The 16883-nt window shown below is 49.0% G+C and overlaps 1 protein-coding gene across 8 annotated transcripts in view; it reads left to right on the top strand.

The window, feature by feature from the left end:
- The window catches only part of TMCC1 (transmembrane and coiled-coil domain family 1), a 71556-nt gene extending 56213 nt beyond the window's left edge, over positions 1-15343 (top strand). For 7 of the 8 annotated variants that reach the window (XM_071550149.1, XM_071550148.1, XM_071550153.1 and 4 more), the window contains 3 exons: positions 1843-2777; positions 8604-8739; positions 11175-15343. In XM_071550149.1, coding sequence (XP_071406250.1) covers positions 1843-2777; positions 8604-8739; positions 11175-11489 — 1386 coding nt within the window. In that variant the 3' untranslated portion in view covers positions 11490-15343. Of the gene's footprint in view, positions 1-1124; positions 1203-1842; positions 2778-8603; positions 8740-11174 lie in introns of those variants that run through there. The other variant, XM_071550154.1, reaches the window with a different exon arrangement.
- The last annotated feature ends 1540 nt before the right edge of the window (positions 15344-16883 follow it).

The following is a 16883-nucleotide window of genomic DNA, read 5'->3' on the forward strand; positions in this document are numbered from 1 at the left end:
TTTTTTCATCTGCCATTGATACTAAAATGTCCTTGCTCTGGAGTAGGTGCAGATTGTCCCGGATGGATTGGCAGGTTTTTTGAGAAGCCCTTGGTTGATGGGCCACTAACAGTGCTAAGATTGTGTTGTGAGCTGCACAGACAGGCTCTGTTGGGGCGGCCGCTCTGGGCGCGGCAGGGACGGAGCAGCTGTACCGTCCGTGGCGCTGGGTGATGCCACCAGGCCAGGCTGCCCTGTGCAAGCAGGGCCTTTGTGTCCTGCTGGGCCACGAGGACAAACCGGAGCAGTGACAGCCCTGGGAGAAGCTTACTGAAACTGGAAACTCCTTGAAGTATCTTAACAAAGGTGTATGACTTAAAAATGTGCATCCCTACATCTCAGAGACAGCGTGTTCTCTGTGCAGTATTGTTGGTCCCACTGATGAATACGAATTCTTAGCACCAATTTTCCACTGAGCTGTGTAGAGATCCACATTTTCTACAACGAAACCATATTAAGAAAGCAGCTGAACTCCTCCAGAAAATGCTTTTCCAGGTGTCTGGTTTTCTGTTGATGGGATAGCAGAGAATGTCACGGTTATGGAAGGAGCCTGGCTGAGCCCCAGTGTCAGCCAGTGTTGTTGCCTGCGAGGTGTTCGGTTTTTTTGCATCCAATGTGAGATGTTGAATCGGGAGAGAGGATACAGTTGACTCTAACAGCACTTTTGTTGTGTACAGCAGATATTCTCAACGCGGGCACGGCTGTGTGCCTGGGCAGGAGCGGTGTCAGCTGGCGGCTGGGCAGTGTTCAGTGTTCGGTGCAGAGGCGGGGATGCTGCCCGAGCCCGGGGCGAGCCGAGCCGAGCCGGGGCCAAGGAGCGAGAGGGGCCGTCGGTTTAAAGCGCAGTAACGGCGGGGCCGTGCGGGATCGTGCGGGGCGGGACAGTGCAGGACAGGACAGTGCAGGGCGACTCCGTGCGGGGCGGGACATTGCAGAGCAGGACCGTGCGGGGCGGCTCCGCGGCTCGCCGGGCCTCCGTGCCGCGAGGGGGCGGCTCTGCGGGACCGTGCGGGGCGGGGCCGGGCCGGGCCGGGCGGGCTGGGGCGGGACAGTGCGGGGCCGGGCCGGCCGGCCGGGAGGGCGCAAAGCCGGGCACGGGCAGTGTCAGTGGCGGCCGCGGGACCATGCACGGCGAGCGGGCGCTGCTGCTCCGCCGCGACCAGGTACGGCGGGGCCGGGGGCACTTGGCAGGGTCGAGTGCGCTGAAACAGCGCTTGTGTCTTGGCGGACAGCGAGGGTACCCCTTGGAAAGTCGCTGTTTCCCTCCCGCCCGGAGACACCTGCGCGCAGCATTTGCCGCGGCGGGTCACGCGTTCGGGGCTCCGTGTGCCTGTTGGCAGCACCGAACGGCCAGACGGGTTGCTTTGGGGCTGTACAGGCAGGTGAAGCGCTGGGAATGACTCATGGGTGCTGTACACTTGAACCGTGTGGCTTCTGCTCTCAGTGACCTGCTCGGTCTCTTCACTCTCCAGCGGGCAGAGTCCCTGCCCTTGTACCAATACCTCCCAGTGCTCGACCTGCCAAGTTTGGGTGCCCTGTCGTGCATTTGTGCTTGTGATTTGGATTGTTTGAGGCTGTTCAGTGGGCTCAAGTATGAGTGGCTTTGCTTTTTTCTTAGTTTTTACAAAATGTCCATAAAACACATGATGCTCACTTGACTGATAATGTCCCCTGGACAGCAGAAAAAAGGTGCGTTTTTGCAGAATTACATCCTTTTGCCAAGTTAGTTTGCATAAAGAAGGAAGGGTTTTCTGCTGATGAAGCTGATGGGTAGCACTCACGTTTCTCTCTCTCCTTCTCTAGATCGAGCGACTGGAAGTCAGCAGCTTGGCACAGACCTCCAGTGCCGTGGCCTCCAGCACCGATGGCAGCATCAACACCGACTCTGTTGACGGGACCCCAGACCCGCAGCGGACAAAAGTGGCCATCACACACCTGCAGCAGAAGATACTGAAGCTGACTGAGCAGATCAAAATTGAGCAAACAGCCCGTGATGACAACGTGGCGGAGTACCTGAAACTGGCCAACAATGCAGACAAGCAGCAGAGTGCCCGCATCAAGCAAGTGTTTGAGAAGAAAAATCAAAAGTCAGCCCAGACCATCTTGCAGCTGCAGAAGAAACTGGAACATTACCATCGAAAGCTGCGAGAGATTGAACAGAATGGGATCCCTCGGCAGCCGAAGGATGTCTTCAGGGATATGCATCAGGGTTTGAAAGATGTTGGAGCAAAAGTCACTGGCTTTAGTGAGGGAGTGGTGGACAGTGTGAAAGGTGGGCTTTCCAGTTTCTCCCAGGCCACACACTCGGCAGCAGGAGCTGTGGTTTCCAAACCCCGGGAGATTGCCTCCCTCATAAGGAACAAGTTTGGGAGTGCAGACAACATTGCTAATCTGAAAGACTCCTTAGAAGAAGGCCAGGAGGATGGGACAGGAGGCAAGGCTCTAGGCATTATTCAGAACTTTCAGTCAAGCCCAAAATACGGCAGTGAAGAGGATTGCTCCAGTGCCACATCAGGCTCGGTGGGAGCCAACAGCACAACAGGGGGCCCTGTGGGAGCTTCCAGCTCCAAAACAAACACTCTGGATATGCAGAGCTCAGGGTTTGATGCAATATTGCATGAGATTCAAGAAATTCGAGAGACACAGGCACGACTGGAAGAATCGTTTGAGGACCTTAAGGTTCGCTACCAGAGGGATTACACGTTGATAATGCAGACCCTGCAGGAGGAGCGGTACAGGTACGTACTGTGGTGCTTTGTTTCACAATTTAGTCCTGTGATCACAGAGCACCAGTTGAGATGGGAATGCACAGCAGGCTGTTCCCAACAGCCTCATTCAGATGAGAAGCTCTATAGTGTTCTCAGGACTTTTCCCTCCCAGTTTCATCTTTTGTAACTATTGCTGTCTTGCTGCTCATCTCCCTTTCGTTACACAAAATAAATAGCAAGGTTATTTCACAATGCTTTCAGTATAAAAAGTCAAGCCAAAGAGGTTTAATAAGATGTCCCAAAATCAAGAGTACATCGATGCAGTTGCTGTTATCAGACAGTGATTTGCCCTGCGTAAATCCTGCAAAGGTTTGGGTCAAGGCAAGAGACAGGGAACTACATGTGGACAGTGACTGACCCTGCCTCCTCCAACACTCAGAGCCTTGTCTGCTTAGAGAAAGAAACATTCCAGCTTACCTAATTTCTCTGAAAAGACATGATCTTGCCCATATGCCAAAACTAGGATAATCCTTTGCCTTCTCCACTCAGCCCACAGTGGCAGAGTTCAAAGAAATTAAGTTGAATCAAATGTCAGATACTGACAGTGTGCTTGTTGTGAAGGTGATGGGGCTCTGGAATTGGGTAACCTGTTTCCATTGGCCTTCCCCTCATGGGAAGGGATGGAGAGGTGGGGCAGTTGCTGCAGTGCTGCTGGTCCCTGCTGAAGTCAGGGGTGTGGGGTGGCAGTGGCTTTCAGGGAGGCAGCCTGGCAGTGTGTCATGGCAGCCAGTGCCCCCCAGCACCCTGAGGCTGCCCCCACACCCCGCTGAGGAAAGCTCCCCGTGGATGGGTGCTGAAGGAATGCTTCCCCTCCTGGCTGGGCGGAGGAGCTCTCGGCAGGCTGCCTTGTGCTGTCCAGCACAGCATTTGGTGTCTTCCCCCTCACGTGCTGGGAGCCAGGGCTTGTCCCCAGGCTCCGAAGGGAAGAGTTACCTGCAGGCATTCCAGACATGGCAGTCCAAGTCCACAGGATTCCTAAACTTTAAAAAACAAGTGCAAAGCTGGAGCCCTCATTCTGGTGGAGGGCAGCAGGCTGCTGTCAGAAGGTTCCATGTGGCCTTCATGGCTTTGCCAGGCTGTGGAGCACAACCTGCAAGGCACAGCAGAGCTGCTGGGAGTGAGTGGGGACAGGCTTGCTGAAGTGCCCTGTGCTGCTTGTTGCTGCCTTGGTTCGTGCTGTGGAACATGGAGTTGCCCTACAGCTCTTTAGACATGCTGGTGCCAAATCACTGGAAAAACACTGGAAAAGACTTAGCCTGCTAGGATCTGGTAGATGCAGCAAGCTTTCTGTGTGCTTTGCAGAGCTCGGGCAAACAAAGCCAGACCAACACCACTTTGTAATCCTGCTTTGCAACAATCAGCAGTTTGACAGAAACCAGCACCCAACACAGCAACTTTGGTTCCTAGTGCCTCATTGTCAGCAAGTCACATCCCCAAGTGACGTGGAGCTGGATCTTCTGCTCCCCAGCAGAGAGGTGCTCTTGTCTGGTGCTGTGTAGGTTGTTGTTTCACACATACAGCAGCGGCCATTCATGGTGGAATGTTATCTGCAAGCACAGCACAGCTGAAGGAGTGGCCTGAAAGTACAATAGCAGACCTTGGGGACTGATGTGTGTAGTCAGCTAAACTGGTTGGTTACTGCCTGACACCTCAGAGCAAGGTTCATGTAGGTCCCAGACTAGTGCACTGTGAAGTCATACCTGTCATGTGCCATTAACCTTTACAGAGTGCTCCCCTGAGGTGAGCTCAGAGCCCAACCACTAACCAAGGCAACCTGAAGTGAAAAGCTTCCAGGACAATCTGTATGTGGCTTATAAAAGCTTAAAAAGATAGTAATTTAGACCTGCCATTTTGGAATGTTGATGTGAATTGATTGAAGGTGTGACCTTTAAGGAGGACCACACTCAGTGCCCTTAACTCTGCAGGTGACTACACGATCAGCAAGAGCTAATGGGCCAGTCACAGTGAGATGAGTCCATGATGGTACGAATCCAGATTCTTGTCTGATAGCTTGTGTATTTTGGACCATTATGATGATAAAAGCCAACATCACCCTAGAACTGGAAGGTGAGGTGATATGTCCCAGGGCAGAGGTTGCTGCTGCCTTGGCAGAGAGGTGTGGCACCTGTTGCTCCAACTGGAATCCCGCTCTTCAGAAAAAAACTAAAAGATGAGAAGGGAGATTGTGGTTTGATGCTGGGAAGCTGGGGATTCAAATTAATCATAACTGGGTTTAAAAGCTATAAATACCTCCAAACTCTGCTCTATTTCTGGGAAGCTTTCAAAAACAAACAGAGTTGAGTTAGAGTTTAAAAAAAAAAAAAAAAAGAGGTATTTTGGAGAAGCCTTTTGCTTGTCAGGTGACACTGAGTGTTTGCATTGTATCTGGAAGCTGGAATAAAGCATGTGCCATGACATTTTCTCACCTAGTCTTGTCCATTTTCTTTTTAGATGTTCTACTGTTTTGCAGGTTCTGGTGGTTTTTCCCCTGTGTGTTTGTGCAGTTTCTGTTTATCAGTTGCAGCTTGCCTCATGGGTTTTCCATGAGCTCCTCTATCTCCTCCCTCCCTCTCCTTGCTTTCAGATCTTGCCTATCACTCCACGGAGCTGCCAGTTTGCTGACTGTCTCTGAGGCAGCAACTCTCTGATGCAGTTGCCCCAGTTCTTGCACCCTGGTGTTGCTGGGTCCCAGGGCTGGGCCAGGGGGGCTGTGCTGCCCCACACACGCCACCCTGGAGCTCCACTCCTCTGGAGCTGAGTCACTGAGGAAGGAAGAGTCTGACGGTGCCTTGGCCGTTGTGTTCTCCTGCACCAGGAGCTGAGGCGCTGAGCTGGCCCATTGCTTATCTCATTGTTGGAAGGTGGCAGTTGTTTACTGATATGAGCAGGGACTTTCTGTGCTATTGAGACTGAAATAAAGTTCCTGCTGAGTATTTTCGTCTTGCATTTCCCTTTAGGAACCTGTTTGTACACATGAGCTCACATATTTGGAGTGTTGCCCATCTGAGGGTTTGGGTTTCTTCCCAAGCCAGACACCCTTGGAAAGGGCATTTAGGTCTCCCACCGTCCTGTCAGAAGAAATGCATCAGCCAGAAGAGTGCTGGTGCTTTCATTTGTTTGGGTTTTATGTAGTCTAATTGTTGGACTTCAGGCTGTCCTCATGATGTGTTTTAAGACAGATCAAAGGAGCTGAACCTCCGAGGTCTGGAGAGGGTTGCTGAGGCTCTGCTGGGCATGGCTGGGCAGTGGAGGCAGCACGTCGGGCCAGGCAGGTGCTTCCCCATGCAGGAGAGCCCAGAACAGCCCTGCAAAGCTGTTCTGGGCAGGCTGAGCTGGCAGTGCTGGGCTGGGAGCAGCTCGGACAGCAGCCACTGTGTCCGTAAGAACAGCCCTGATGATCTCTGTGACACTTGTGGCAGGTGCCTACGATTGGTCTGTTGCACAGAAATATTTCCGTGCTGGCACTTGTTCATGTAGAGGCTGGTAATTTTAAGGAGAAATTCACTCCAAAGAGGAGTTTTCCATACCTGAACTGAAGTGGTATCTTCACAGACAATAGACAACGTTCAGTGTTCAATGTTCACAGTTCAGCAGACACTGGCACTCATGTTAGAGGGATGTCTGTCATCATAAACCCCTTGACCGGTGGCCTATCCCTTTTATTTCTGTAATGCTCCCAGTTCAGTGTGAACCAGCTTTCAAGGGGGAAACCCTGGCTTTGGGCCCTGTAAGTCACATAAACCCCTTTGTGCTTTTCACTTTTGAACACCGACAGAAAGCAGCAGGAAAAAAATTATTTTTCTAAATTGCAGGTAATGAGGCAAGGATTGAAAAGGAGCCAGATGGAGGATGTGTCATTTCAAAAATACGTCAGGGTAGGTTAGTGGGGGCAGGGGAGTGGTTTCTTTCAATAACCCAGTTCTAGCAGTTGCCTGACAGGTGATTCTGGGGTGCAAACGCAGCAGTTCTGGGGTTGAGCAGGGAGTGAGGTGTGGGTTGGAATGAGCTGGTTGTCTGCATTCAGGGCAGGAGAATTGGAGCCAACCCTTCTGCTAATCATGTTCTGCTTAAGCTCTTAACTATACGGATTTGCAGGGTTTCCTTATGTTTCCTGTAGATTGAGGTAGTTTTGAAGTTATTAAAATACAATTGTTTCTTGTGGAGCACAGGATTTAATCTGCCTGGCAACAGCCACTTTATGAAGGGCGTTTATGTGAGAGGAGGTTAAAAGACAATCGTGCTATTTTCAGAAATGCCTAAGTCTCTTTTTGTGTAATAAACCCACTGGAGAATTTTGTAATACATTAACAAACTGTATATATTCAAGTAAATGCTGCTTCCCATGGCACTTAGAGTGAGTTTAGTTTGATTTCTTGGTCGTTGGCAAGTTGTAGTTGTTGGTTTTAAGTTGTGTGGGAACAAATGGCAATATTAATTAGCTGGGCTCCTTCTTCATTACTCAGCCTTCACATGGCCATTCCCTTGCCAGTCTTGGGAAACCAGTTCTGTGGTGTGTCCCAGCAGGGTTGCACAGCACTTGTGGCACCTCTCTGGGCTAAGCCATGTCAGCTGCTGGTTGTCTCGGCCTCACTGCTGGTTGACCACATGTGTTTTACTGCTGCAAATTGTCATGCTGGGTCTGACTCCTCCTTAGTTTAAAGCAATATTGTATTGGGAACAGAAATGAAAATTCTCTTCAGACTTGTCCATTAATAACAACCCCCTCAGACTGTTTTTAGAAGCTAGCTTTTGACTACAGATTCTGAACATTTAGCTTGTGAAGCACCGAAAATAATCTTGGGGGGGGAACCCAGAAGCAGGATTTGTGTCTTTGTTTCAGAACTTGCAATTAAATTCTTCATTCTAGATAAATATTGTTTTATTCATCTTGTGTGTGTATGAATTAAATCCAGGCAGAGACAAAAGGAGACCAAAATGTTAAAGAACTAATTATCCCTGTGGTTAATTCCTTAGAAGTTTCTTGGTTATTAGTTTCAAGGTTCAGGTGGTAAGAGCTGTGTGGTAAGCTTTTTCTGTCTGTTACAATGAGTAGACAGTGGCAGTCAGAGTGGAAAAAGCCTGATGGCCACCACAGCTGTGCCCACACCTTCATTACCATCACAGCTATCATTTAAGTCAATTTAAAACTCCCTCAATGAGAACCAAAACTGTATCTCTCAGAATTGTTGTAACTCATTTTTGTTTTGGGCAACCCTCTTCCTCAGGACTGCTCCTTGGGAGCAAACTGAAAATAAGCCTGCAGTTTAGTGATTCATGTGTCCTTCTTATAAATGATGTCATGGTAGTGACTTGTTAAGTTGCATCATTCGTGGGAGATAAGGAAAAAACAAGTCAAAGATCCATGTGACCTCATGCAGAGATCAAACTGTAACAACATGTTCTCTGAGGCACATGTGTGTGACCAGTCATTTTTATGCCCACTACTGTTCTGAGTGTAGCTGAAGATGCTTAAAAGCTTATGGTGTTAGAAGGGAACTGTTTGGTTTACACAAAAGTTTGGGGAATACCTTCCTTTATTCTCAACCTGTCCTTGATTTCTTGCATCACCTGGTGGTTGTCATGTAATTGTGTGTTTTATGCCAGGGTAGGAGCAGGGTCACAGAGGTTCCCTGGTAGAAAGGACTGATTCCCAGCAGAGGGCCTGCTGTGTGCTGGCTGAGGCAGCCACGCTGGTGTCGGTGCACAGGCCATGGTGTTGGCTGCTCGGTTGTCACTGGTGTCATTTTGCCATTCCCTTCTCATTAAAGCCACTGTACCATGTGTTGTCATTTCTAGATGTGAAAGACTTGAAGAGCAGTTAAATGACCTGACTGAGCTCCACCAGAACGAGATCCTCAATTTGAAACAGGAGCTGGCCAGCATGGAGGAAAAGATTGCCTATCAGTCTTACGAGCGGGCCCGGGACATCCAGGTGGGTGACAGAAGTGAGGATGCAAGTCCTGCCCTCTGCCCGCTCTTTCAGGAACTCACTTTGAAATCCCCCGCTTCAATATTTGACTTTAATCCTTGGAGCTTTGTTGCTAAACTGTATATTACCACATTCTGAAAGGGTCTTGTTCCATCTGTGACCCTCGGGTATCTCTCCAGGCAACCTCCTTGTCCGTGCGCAGGGAGAGCCGCTGCTTGGCCAGAGCAGAGTCTGTGAATCAGCTGTAGCAAAGCAGGAGCCAGTGCCCACTGTGTGCAGGCCTTTGTAGCTTAGACACTCTCAGGCCGTGACCCCAACACTTGTTTTACAGTAGCATTCCCAGAATATGGGCCCTGGGGTGGCACTGGTTTTACAGCAATGGCCACAACACATCTAATGTGTGCATTGCATTGAGTCAGGAAACAATTCTTTTTGTTGGCTTTGCCCAAATAAGGAGGTGTTTTTTAAAGAGAAGTTTCTTTCAGTATGTAAAAAAAAGCTATGAAATGGAGATCATGAAGTTGGAGGCCCCTCTACAAAGCAAAGCAGCCACTGACCTTCGTGACCACGGCCTATTCAGAAGCTACTGTCCATTTTAAGTACTCGCTTTGCCAGTTTTAGCAGACATCTCAGTCCTGATCACGGACACAGAGCATTGCAGGTCAGAGTTCTGCCTCTGCTCGCCGGAGGTGCCTCAGCCAGGTGATTTCCTGTGCAGCCTGAGCCGGCACTGCTCTTGGCACGCCTGTGCCTCAGCTGCAGGTCCTGTGGAGCCAAACGTCCTTCCCGGTGGCTGCTGCTCAGGCAGCTGAGCAGTTCTGCCCTCTGCTCTCAGGGGCTGCAGCCAAAGAGAAACCCTCCCTCATGTTTTGTTGACCCCCACAGACATGGTGCAATGAGAACTGTAACAGTTGGCAATGACCTCTATAAGTTAAGATAAATCACTGTCTGTGGACAGTGGTGCCAGGGCTTCTGGCTGTGTAAAACGGGAGGCTCTCCTTGGGGGTGTGTTACAAGGGCCAGGTTTTGTTCTCCTCTCTGAATTCAGACAGCACCAAGAAGTAAGGGTATAAACTTAAGTTGAAGTGAGGAGTTCTCAATAGCTTTTTTAATCTTCATTTTATGATTCAGTGCTTTTAGTGTAAACTTGCAAATTGGGACAGCCTATTCCTCAGCATTGCTGGGGAAAAAGTAAGTGTTAGAGTTTTGTTGCATGAAAAACTATATAAGAGCATGGGCTGATGTTGCAGAGGAACAGTCCTGCTTCCTTCTTCAGTGGTCAGCCGGGGAGAGACTGCTGCTTTGCTGCAGACTGGTCGATGGTACTTGCAGTTGGGCTGAGAAACCTGACTGAGGGAGGATTAGTGTAAAAACTGGAACTTTGTGTCTTCAAGAGCAGAAGTATCTCCTAGTGTTAATTGCACTGAAACCTCTCTCCTTCTCCCTGGCCCCCTGTGTTTCACGGCATGGCACCAGTGTTTTAGTCCAAGTTGGGTTGATCCAGTTGAGGTTTGGTCCTGTGAAAAGATCTTACAAAATTCCCCCTGAAGTCAGCAGGGCTTTGGGGAGCTGGTTTTGTGCAGGATAGTCTTCTCCCTCCACCTCCTTTTGCTTTGCTTCTTCCTGGAGGCGGTTCAGTAAATCTCGTACTTCCTACCCTTCTAGACATCTTTCCCCAGCCCTCACAGTGTCACCTGGAGCTGTGCCAGTGCCACAGCTTGCTGCAGTCTGGAGGAGATCGTCCTCCTGCGATGGCAGCTGTGCAGTCCCAGCCTTGGTGCTCCCCAGACCTTTCCCTGAGCTCACAGCTCACTAAGCATGCAGGACGCAGCTGAGCCCTTGGGTAGTTATTTTTGTGGACTTGGTTTTCTGTCAGGTTGATTAGTTTTCTGCAGAAGGGGCAGATAAGCACAAGCCACTGGAAGTCGGAGGTTCTGGGAATGCACACCCCAGAAGAGGAAGAGGACATGGATTTCTGGCTATGCACAGTCCCTTTGTCCTCTTAGTGGTCTCTTGGAAGCAAAGCTGCAGTGACCAGCTGGCAGGGTCACCAGCTGGGATTCCTGAGGGCTGTCACACCCATGTCCCTCTGGTCTGGCAGTGAGGCAGGAGAGCTGGTGGGTCGGGGTGGCCGTGGTACCACGTGCAGGGTCAGGCAGCTGACGGTGCCAGGTTGACACCGAAGGGTGTGTTTTGACAAAGCCTGACTCGTGCCCCGCCTGGCACCTCCCCGTGAGCCTGGTGGGTGCGGGTGAGGTGCCCTGGTGTGTTGCAGCCCGCAGTGCTCAGGTGGCGAGGGGCTCCTCGCCCTCAGCACGGGAAGTGGCAGCGCTGCCTCCCCTCCCGCGGCAGGGCAGCAGCTCCGTGTGGAGCCGGGCCCGGGCAGCGAGGGGCCTGCTGTGCTCTGGTGGGTGACCCGGCTTTGCTCTCACCCGCAGGAGGCACTGGAGGCGTGCCAGACGCGCATCTCCAAGATGGAGCTGCAGCAGCAGCAGCAGCAAGTGGTGCAGCTGGAAGGGCTGGAGAATGCCACGGCCAGGAACCTGCTGGGGAAGTTCATCAACATCCTGCTGGCTGTCATGGCTGTGCTCCTCGTCTTCGTCTCCACTGTGGCCAACTGCGTCGTGCCCCTGATGAAGACTCGCAATAGGACGTTCAGCACTTTATTTATCGTGGTTTTCATTGCCTTTCTGTGGAAGCACTGGGACGCCATCAGCGGTTACTTGGAACGGTTCCTGTCTCCCCCCAGATGATGGCGGCACGAGCGGGCTGTTTGCTCCCTCCCAGCGCTCTTGGTGAGCAGGTGTGGCAAAGATTAGTCAGCAGCTACTCCGCTGAAGTTTTAAAGTGTCCGAGTGAATTTGTTTACATTTAGAATAACGTTTTTTCTCTGCGAGATGCATTGCAATAGTATTTTTTAGATTTTATTCAAGAACTCTTTTGGCAAGAATCCTGGATAATTTTTATGTAGCATGGTTCTCTTTGGATGCAAATCTTAAGATTCTTTAAAGTGTACAAAAGAAATGAATAAAATACAGAAATTCGGAGCATACCAATGGGCAATTTAAATTGTGGCTTGAACTACTGTACTAAACCTGTCAGGAAGAAGAGAACGTGGTTAGCTTACGATGAGCAAAGCTCAGTCTAGTGCACAGCCTTGAATGATGGTACCACAGCAAACCTGTAACACTAAACTTTTACTGTGAAGTCTGATCACATTCCATGTCCAAATGTATGCGTTCAGAGTGGTTTCTTTCCTTAACAAGAGAAAACCAACATGTGGATCTCTCTCCCAGCTCAGCGTCTGGGGTCACCGTTTGTGCTAACCCGGCTTCAGTAACTTTCGGTAAGGCTCTGGCTGAGTGTGGAGTGGCAGCCTCGTGCCATGCACAGCAACTGCACAGTCGTGCTACAGTATTTTGAAGTAGTCCTTGAAATACTTACCTTTAAGCAGAAGCCCTTGGTCGCACTTTTAAGGTTTTTTTAATATATGTATATTCACAGATTTAAAAAAATCCAAACAGCATACTTGAAGAGTGTAATACTCAAACTCTCAGTGCTTCCTTATTGTTTCTAATAGGATTTTTTATTATTATTATTATGATTATTATTATTATTGGGGGTTTTTTTCGAAGGGGTTGGGAGGGTCATTACTTTTTTTTCTTTCAAATAAAGAAGTGATGTTTTTAAATGAAGAAATGTGTGAATAATTGTGAGCTGTCTTGTCCTGAAGCAGTTTTGAGGAGGGCAAAGTAGTTTCTAGTGCCAGCCTGTCGAACACAGTGCTGTTCACATGCCATTTGTCTGTCCTCCTGAGCATACAGATGCAGCATCATAAAGAAACACCTGTCTTCTCCACACCTTTTTGTCATGCAAGGCTTTTTTTTCTTTTTCCAGATGTGAAGGATAGTATGTTTGTATTTCTTGTTTGCATGTCATCTCTCATTCCTGCCTCAGGATAAGAATAGGGAATTTCTATTCATCCCTTCCTAGGAAAAAACCAGGTTCTTTTAAAGAAAGAAGTACTGACTCAACAGTCCACCTAAAAGAATGGTTGTCTCCGAAATAGCTCTAACTTCTAAAGAAACCCCTGAAGAGTGAAACCAAAGTTTTCCTCCTGTCAGGCTCTAGTGAGATCATTTGTGCATCTGTGTCTGTGGAGTGCCATAGGGAGCATCCTCTTTTTCAGCCACAGGGACCAGCCAGCACTTGGTGCAGACACCTTTACAAAGCTCTGAAGGAAATGCCAGCTGCAAATGTGACTCTCAGTCCTTGCACCGTGGTATTGCTCGTGACCTGTTGGTACAGGCAGGCAGCCCTCACGTCCAAGGAGTCTGTGTGCACTCTGTGCTGGTTTTTAACTGCTGCCTCTTTTGCCGTAACAATGCCAAGATTCATCTTTTGTTCATAGAATCCAAAATGATTCCAGGATTCTCTTTCCAAAACATTTATGGTGTAAGTTAGGTCTTACTGTTTTCCCTCCTTCCAGGATCAAGTTCCCTCTAGGACCCACATGTTGCCCCCACGACCCAAACCAGTTCAAATCCTACATACACATTTATGAGACATGTACATCACCCACATATACACAAATCCACACGCACACAGACATTGGGCTGTGGTGCAGATTCTGGGTTCTGAGACATTTCCTCAAACAAGTTTAACAGCCTTGAGGGTTTTCTGATTGCCAATGGAGACAAACCCTCCCCCGTCCAACCATCTTTCTTCCTCCAAAGGTCCTTTTTTTCCATAGTCACAGGAAACTCAGGTGCCCCTTCCGCAGGGATCCCACACACCTCTCTGTCACCACGTGCACTAATCTACTCCTGTCCTACTTAAAATCCCAGTTGCCAATTGCAGCTGACTCAGGCCAGCACTGCTCATGCTTCCCATGGTGCCACAGCCAGGCCAAAGGTGTATGGCCATGCCTGCCCCTGGCCCTGCTCCTGGTTCCAGTGACGCTCTTGCCACCCTTCTCTGGGGACTCAACATTCCTTGAGTAACTGTCGGCTTCCCATTATGCCGTGTTGTCAGAAACAAATGTGTGAATAGCAGTAAAAACTGATTTGGCACATAACTGAAATCTTCGTTGCCTTTATTTCTGAAACCTGGCCTTTGTACATCTGCTTTTCTCAGCTTTGATCATGTTCGAATTGCTCATGGTGGGGTTTTATGTGGCCAAAGCAGGAAGGAGTTGAAAGCCAATGGATCTGGACACTCAGTGCCACTCACGTGTAGTATTTAAGGAAGTGTTTGTCCCTCTTCTTTATATCCTAATTTGATTTAGTGTCTCATCTCTGTCATAGTCAGTGATAGCAGTTGCTGATTTCCTAGAAGGTGCAGGCTCACGCCCCTCAGAACTGTTGGTGAAGGCCGTGTGCACGTGGGGCTGACAGTGTCTGTCTCTCTCTCTCTGCGGTTTCTGCCATTCCAGAAAGTTGTCTGCAGTAGTGCTGTGTATGATGCTGCATCCACTTCTCATGCCCTAACACAACTGCCACATGGTTTGCCTTTTGCATTAGCAGAACATTTTGGGGTTTTCCTCCCTCTTCAGTTTGAAGGTCTGTGATGATTTCTGATAGCTTAACAATGATGATATTGTTGGAAATGTGATTCTAGCTTTAAAGCGCCCTCTCGTCCTACGTGGTTGTGTTTGCTTTCCTGATGGGAGTGTTTCTGAGTGACACGTAGAGGAAAGTTTCTGCTGTGGATGTGAGTGTGTGTGCGAGTACCTTTAACAGCCTCCTTTGTAGATATCAATGTTTTAGTGACCATCAAATAGTTGCAAAATGTTTCCCAAAACATTTCACATTCGAAGTTGAAAAGATACAGAAATTGCTCAGATGTGTTAAGCACATATGGCATTGGTACATAAAAAGGGAAAAAATGTAATGGACTGTGTAAGTTTCGAAAGCAGCAGCTCCTCATTGACATTTGAGAGTTCAGATGAAGTTCATCCTTTTCCCCCGTTTCTCTCAATGTAATAAACAAAATCTTGATGCAAAAAAATTTACTGTCTAAAATTTTATGAATTTCTTTTTTATTCTCAGCCTCATCAGTTTAGATTAATGATACTCAGCATGCTCCCAGCAGTTACTCCACTGGTTTGTTCCAGTTCCATATGTGCTTAGGTCTGATCAGATGAACTGTTGACTTGTGTACATGTTACACTGGGACAGGAAAGCCCTGTCTGTCAGCTTTGAAAATATGCATTCTTTTAATTTAAAAAAAAGCAGCATTATAACAAAAGAAGCCAAGCTACAAAGGGTTCAAGATTGGGTAGTTTTGCCAGTTTTTAAGTGAATTCTGAATGTGGCTAAGGAGTTAAAAACCCTGTGTGTCTGTGTTGTGTATGCCAGGTGGTATAGTTGTAGGCAATTGACTTAGCTGTAAGTGTGTTTTAAAAGTGTAAAAAATAAACAGAAAAACTCACTTGCACGGGTTGAAAAGTACAGAAATGACACTTGTGAACGTAACACTGTAGTTTATAGATCTTAAGCTGCTAATTGTTGAGAGAGATTTACATTTGTCTTGTCTGGTTGTCGCAGATTTATCTGTGACACTTTTACTGTATATAAAAAACTTTAAATAAAGACCTCAGCTATTAACACCAGCCTACTTTAGATGTTTCCAAAGGGATGGGGGTGGGGGTTGTCAAAAAAGTAGCAGGATGTGTTAAAACTGCTGAGCCCTGAAAGCTCAAAATCTGAGCAAGTTCTCCACATGTGCAAACTTCATCCAACAGTCAGCCACGCACCGCCTGGGCACGGCGAGACTACACGGGCAGCAGTGTCTGCCTCTGGGGTGGAGGAGGAGCAGCAGCACTGCATCCTTCCTCATTGATCCCTTCCAGCCCCCCTGGAGCCTGGGACAGCCTCTGGCAGGGTTCCTGCAGGATGTGTCTGCTCCGGCCCTGCCGTGCCCCGTTTGCAGGTGGGTGCAGTCAGGTGAGGTGACTGGCCCACGAGGGGCCCGTGTGGAGGGACCAGCAGCTGGGCCCGTGCTCCCCACCTCTGTCTGGGGCCTGCCATGCCCCACACGAGAAGGGCTCTTGCTCTGTGGACTTGGCCCTGAAGGGCTTGCAGGGTCAGCCCCGTGTGCATGGCGTGCGCAGAGCCAGGTGCAATTGCGGCCTCACCCGTGTGTGCCCCATGGGCAGCGTGTGATGGGGCAGCGCTGAGCCCTGGCCCGGGCGAGGCAGGGAAGGCTGCAGCTGCCAGGACAGCATTCCCTGGCAGACACCTGGCTCAGCTGCTGAGGAGAGGCAAGAGAGCAGAATGCTGAGCTGTGGCTCTAAACAGGTATTTTGTCTACCATGTTTCATAGACAAATTTCTGAATTCTTTAGTTTTGTACAAGCTGGAAGTGAGCAGATTCATCACTGATGTGAAGAAGATACTTGTTCCACTCTGGTTTTGGTCATGTGGCCTCAGAACACAGAACTGAGCAGGGCATGGAAACAACGTTTTAAGGAGAAAGGGGCCGAGTCCTTCCATTTTCACAAAGGTGCAAACACTGTAAAACCAGCAAGAGATCAAAATGCAAAAGCAGCTGTTTGCAGGGATTTTTTCCCCATAATCTCCCCATAACCAAAATGCAATTTCCAGCAGTTCATGGATGAAGCAAATGCATGGGGCTGCTTTTGACAGAGCTGTCTGGCTCAGGATGGGATGTTGTGCTGGTTGTGAGGGTAAATGGTTCTGGAGTAAATTCTTCTGGTATGGTCCCCTGAGACGTGCTGGCTGTGGCTCAGAACCAACAAGAGGGCATGATGACTAAGGGTGAGAAAAAGCGGCCTACTCCCATGTCAACAGATTTAATCCCATAATTTAGAGGATTAGGAGTTGTTACTCAGTTTTTTGGTTAGTCTGTGGGAAGTGGTTTGATCTCTCCACCCAGGTCCTGGGGGACAAACAAGGACATGGCAAGGGTGAGGCTGTGCTGGGTTGCAGCTGTGGAGGAATTGGCTGATGTTTCTCACTGGAGCTGTCATTCTCCCTAGGCAGAGCACACCTTGATGTGCTGATAGTGGAAATCTGGGCAAATAGGCAGCTCCCTACCACAAAATACCTGTCTTCAAGTTGTTTCTTAAACACCAAATCCACCTTTTCCTTTAAAAGTGTTGGTTCGTGGTTTGTTGGCCTTGGT

Source organism: Pithys albifrons, chromosome 3, assembly GCF_047495875.1.
Source record: "Pithys albifrons albifrons isolate INPA30051 chromosome 3, PitAlb_v1, whole genome shotgun sequence".
In the NCBI taxonomy this organism is placed as follows: domain Eukaryota; kingdom Metazoa; phylum Chordata; class Aves; order Passeriformes; family Thamnophilidae; genus Pithys; species Pithys albifrons.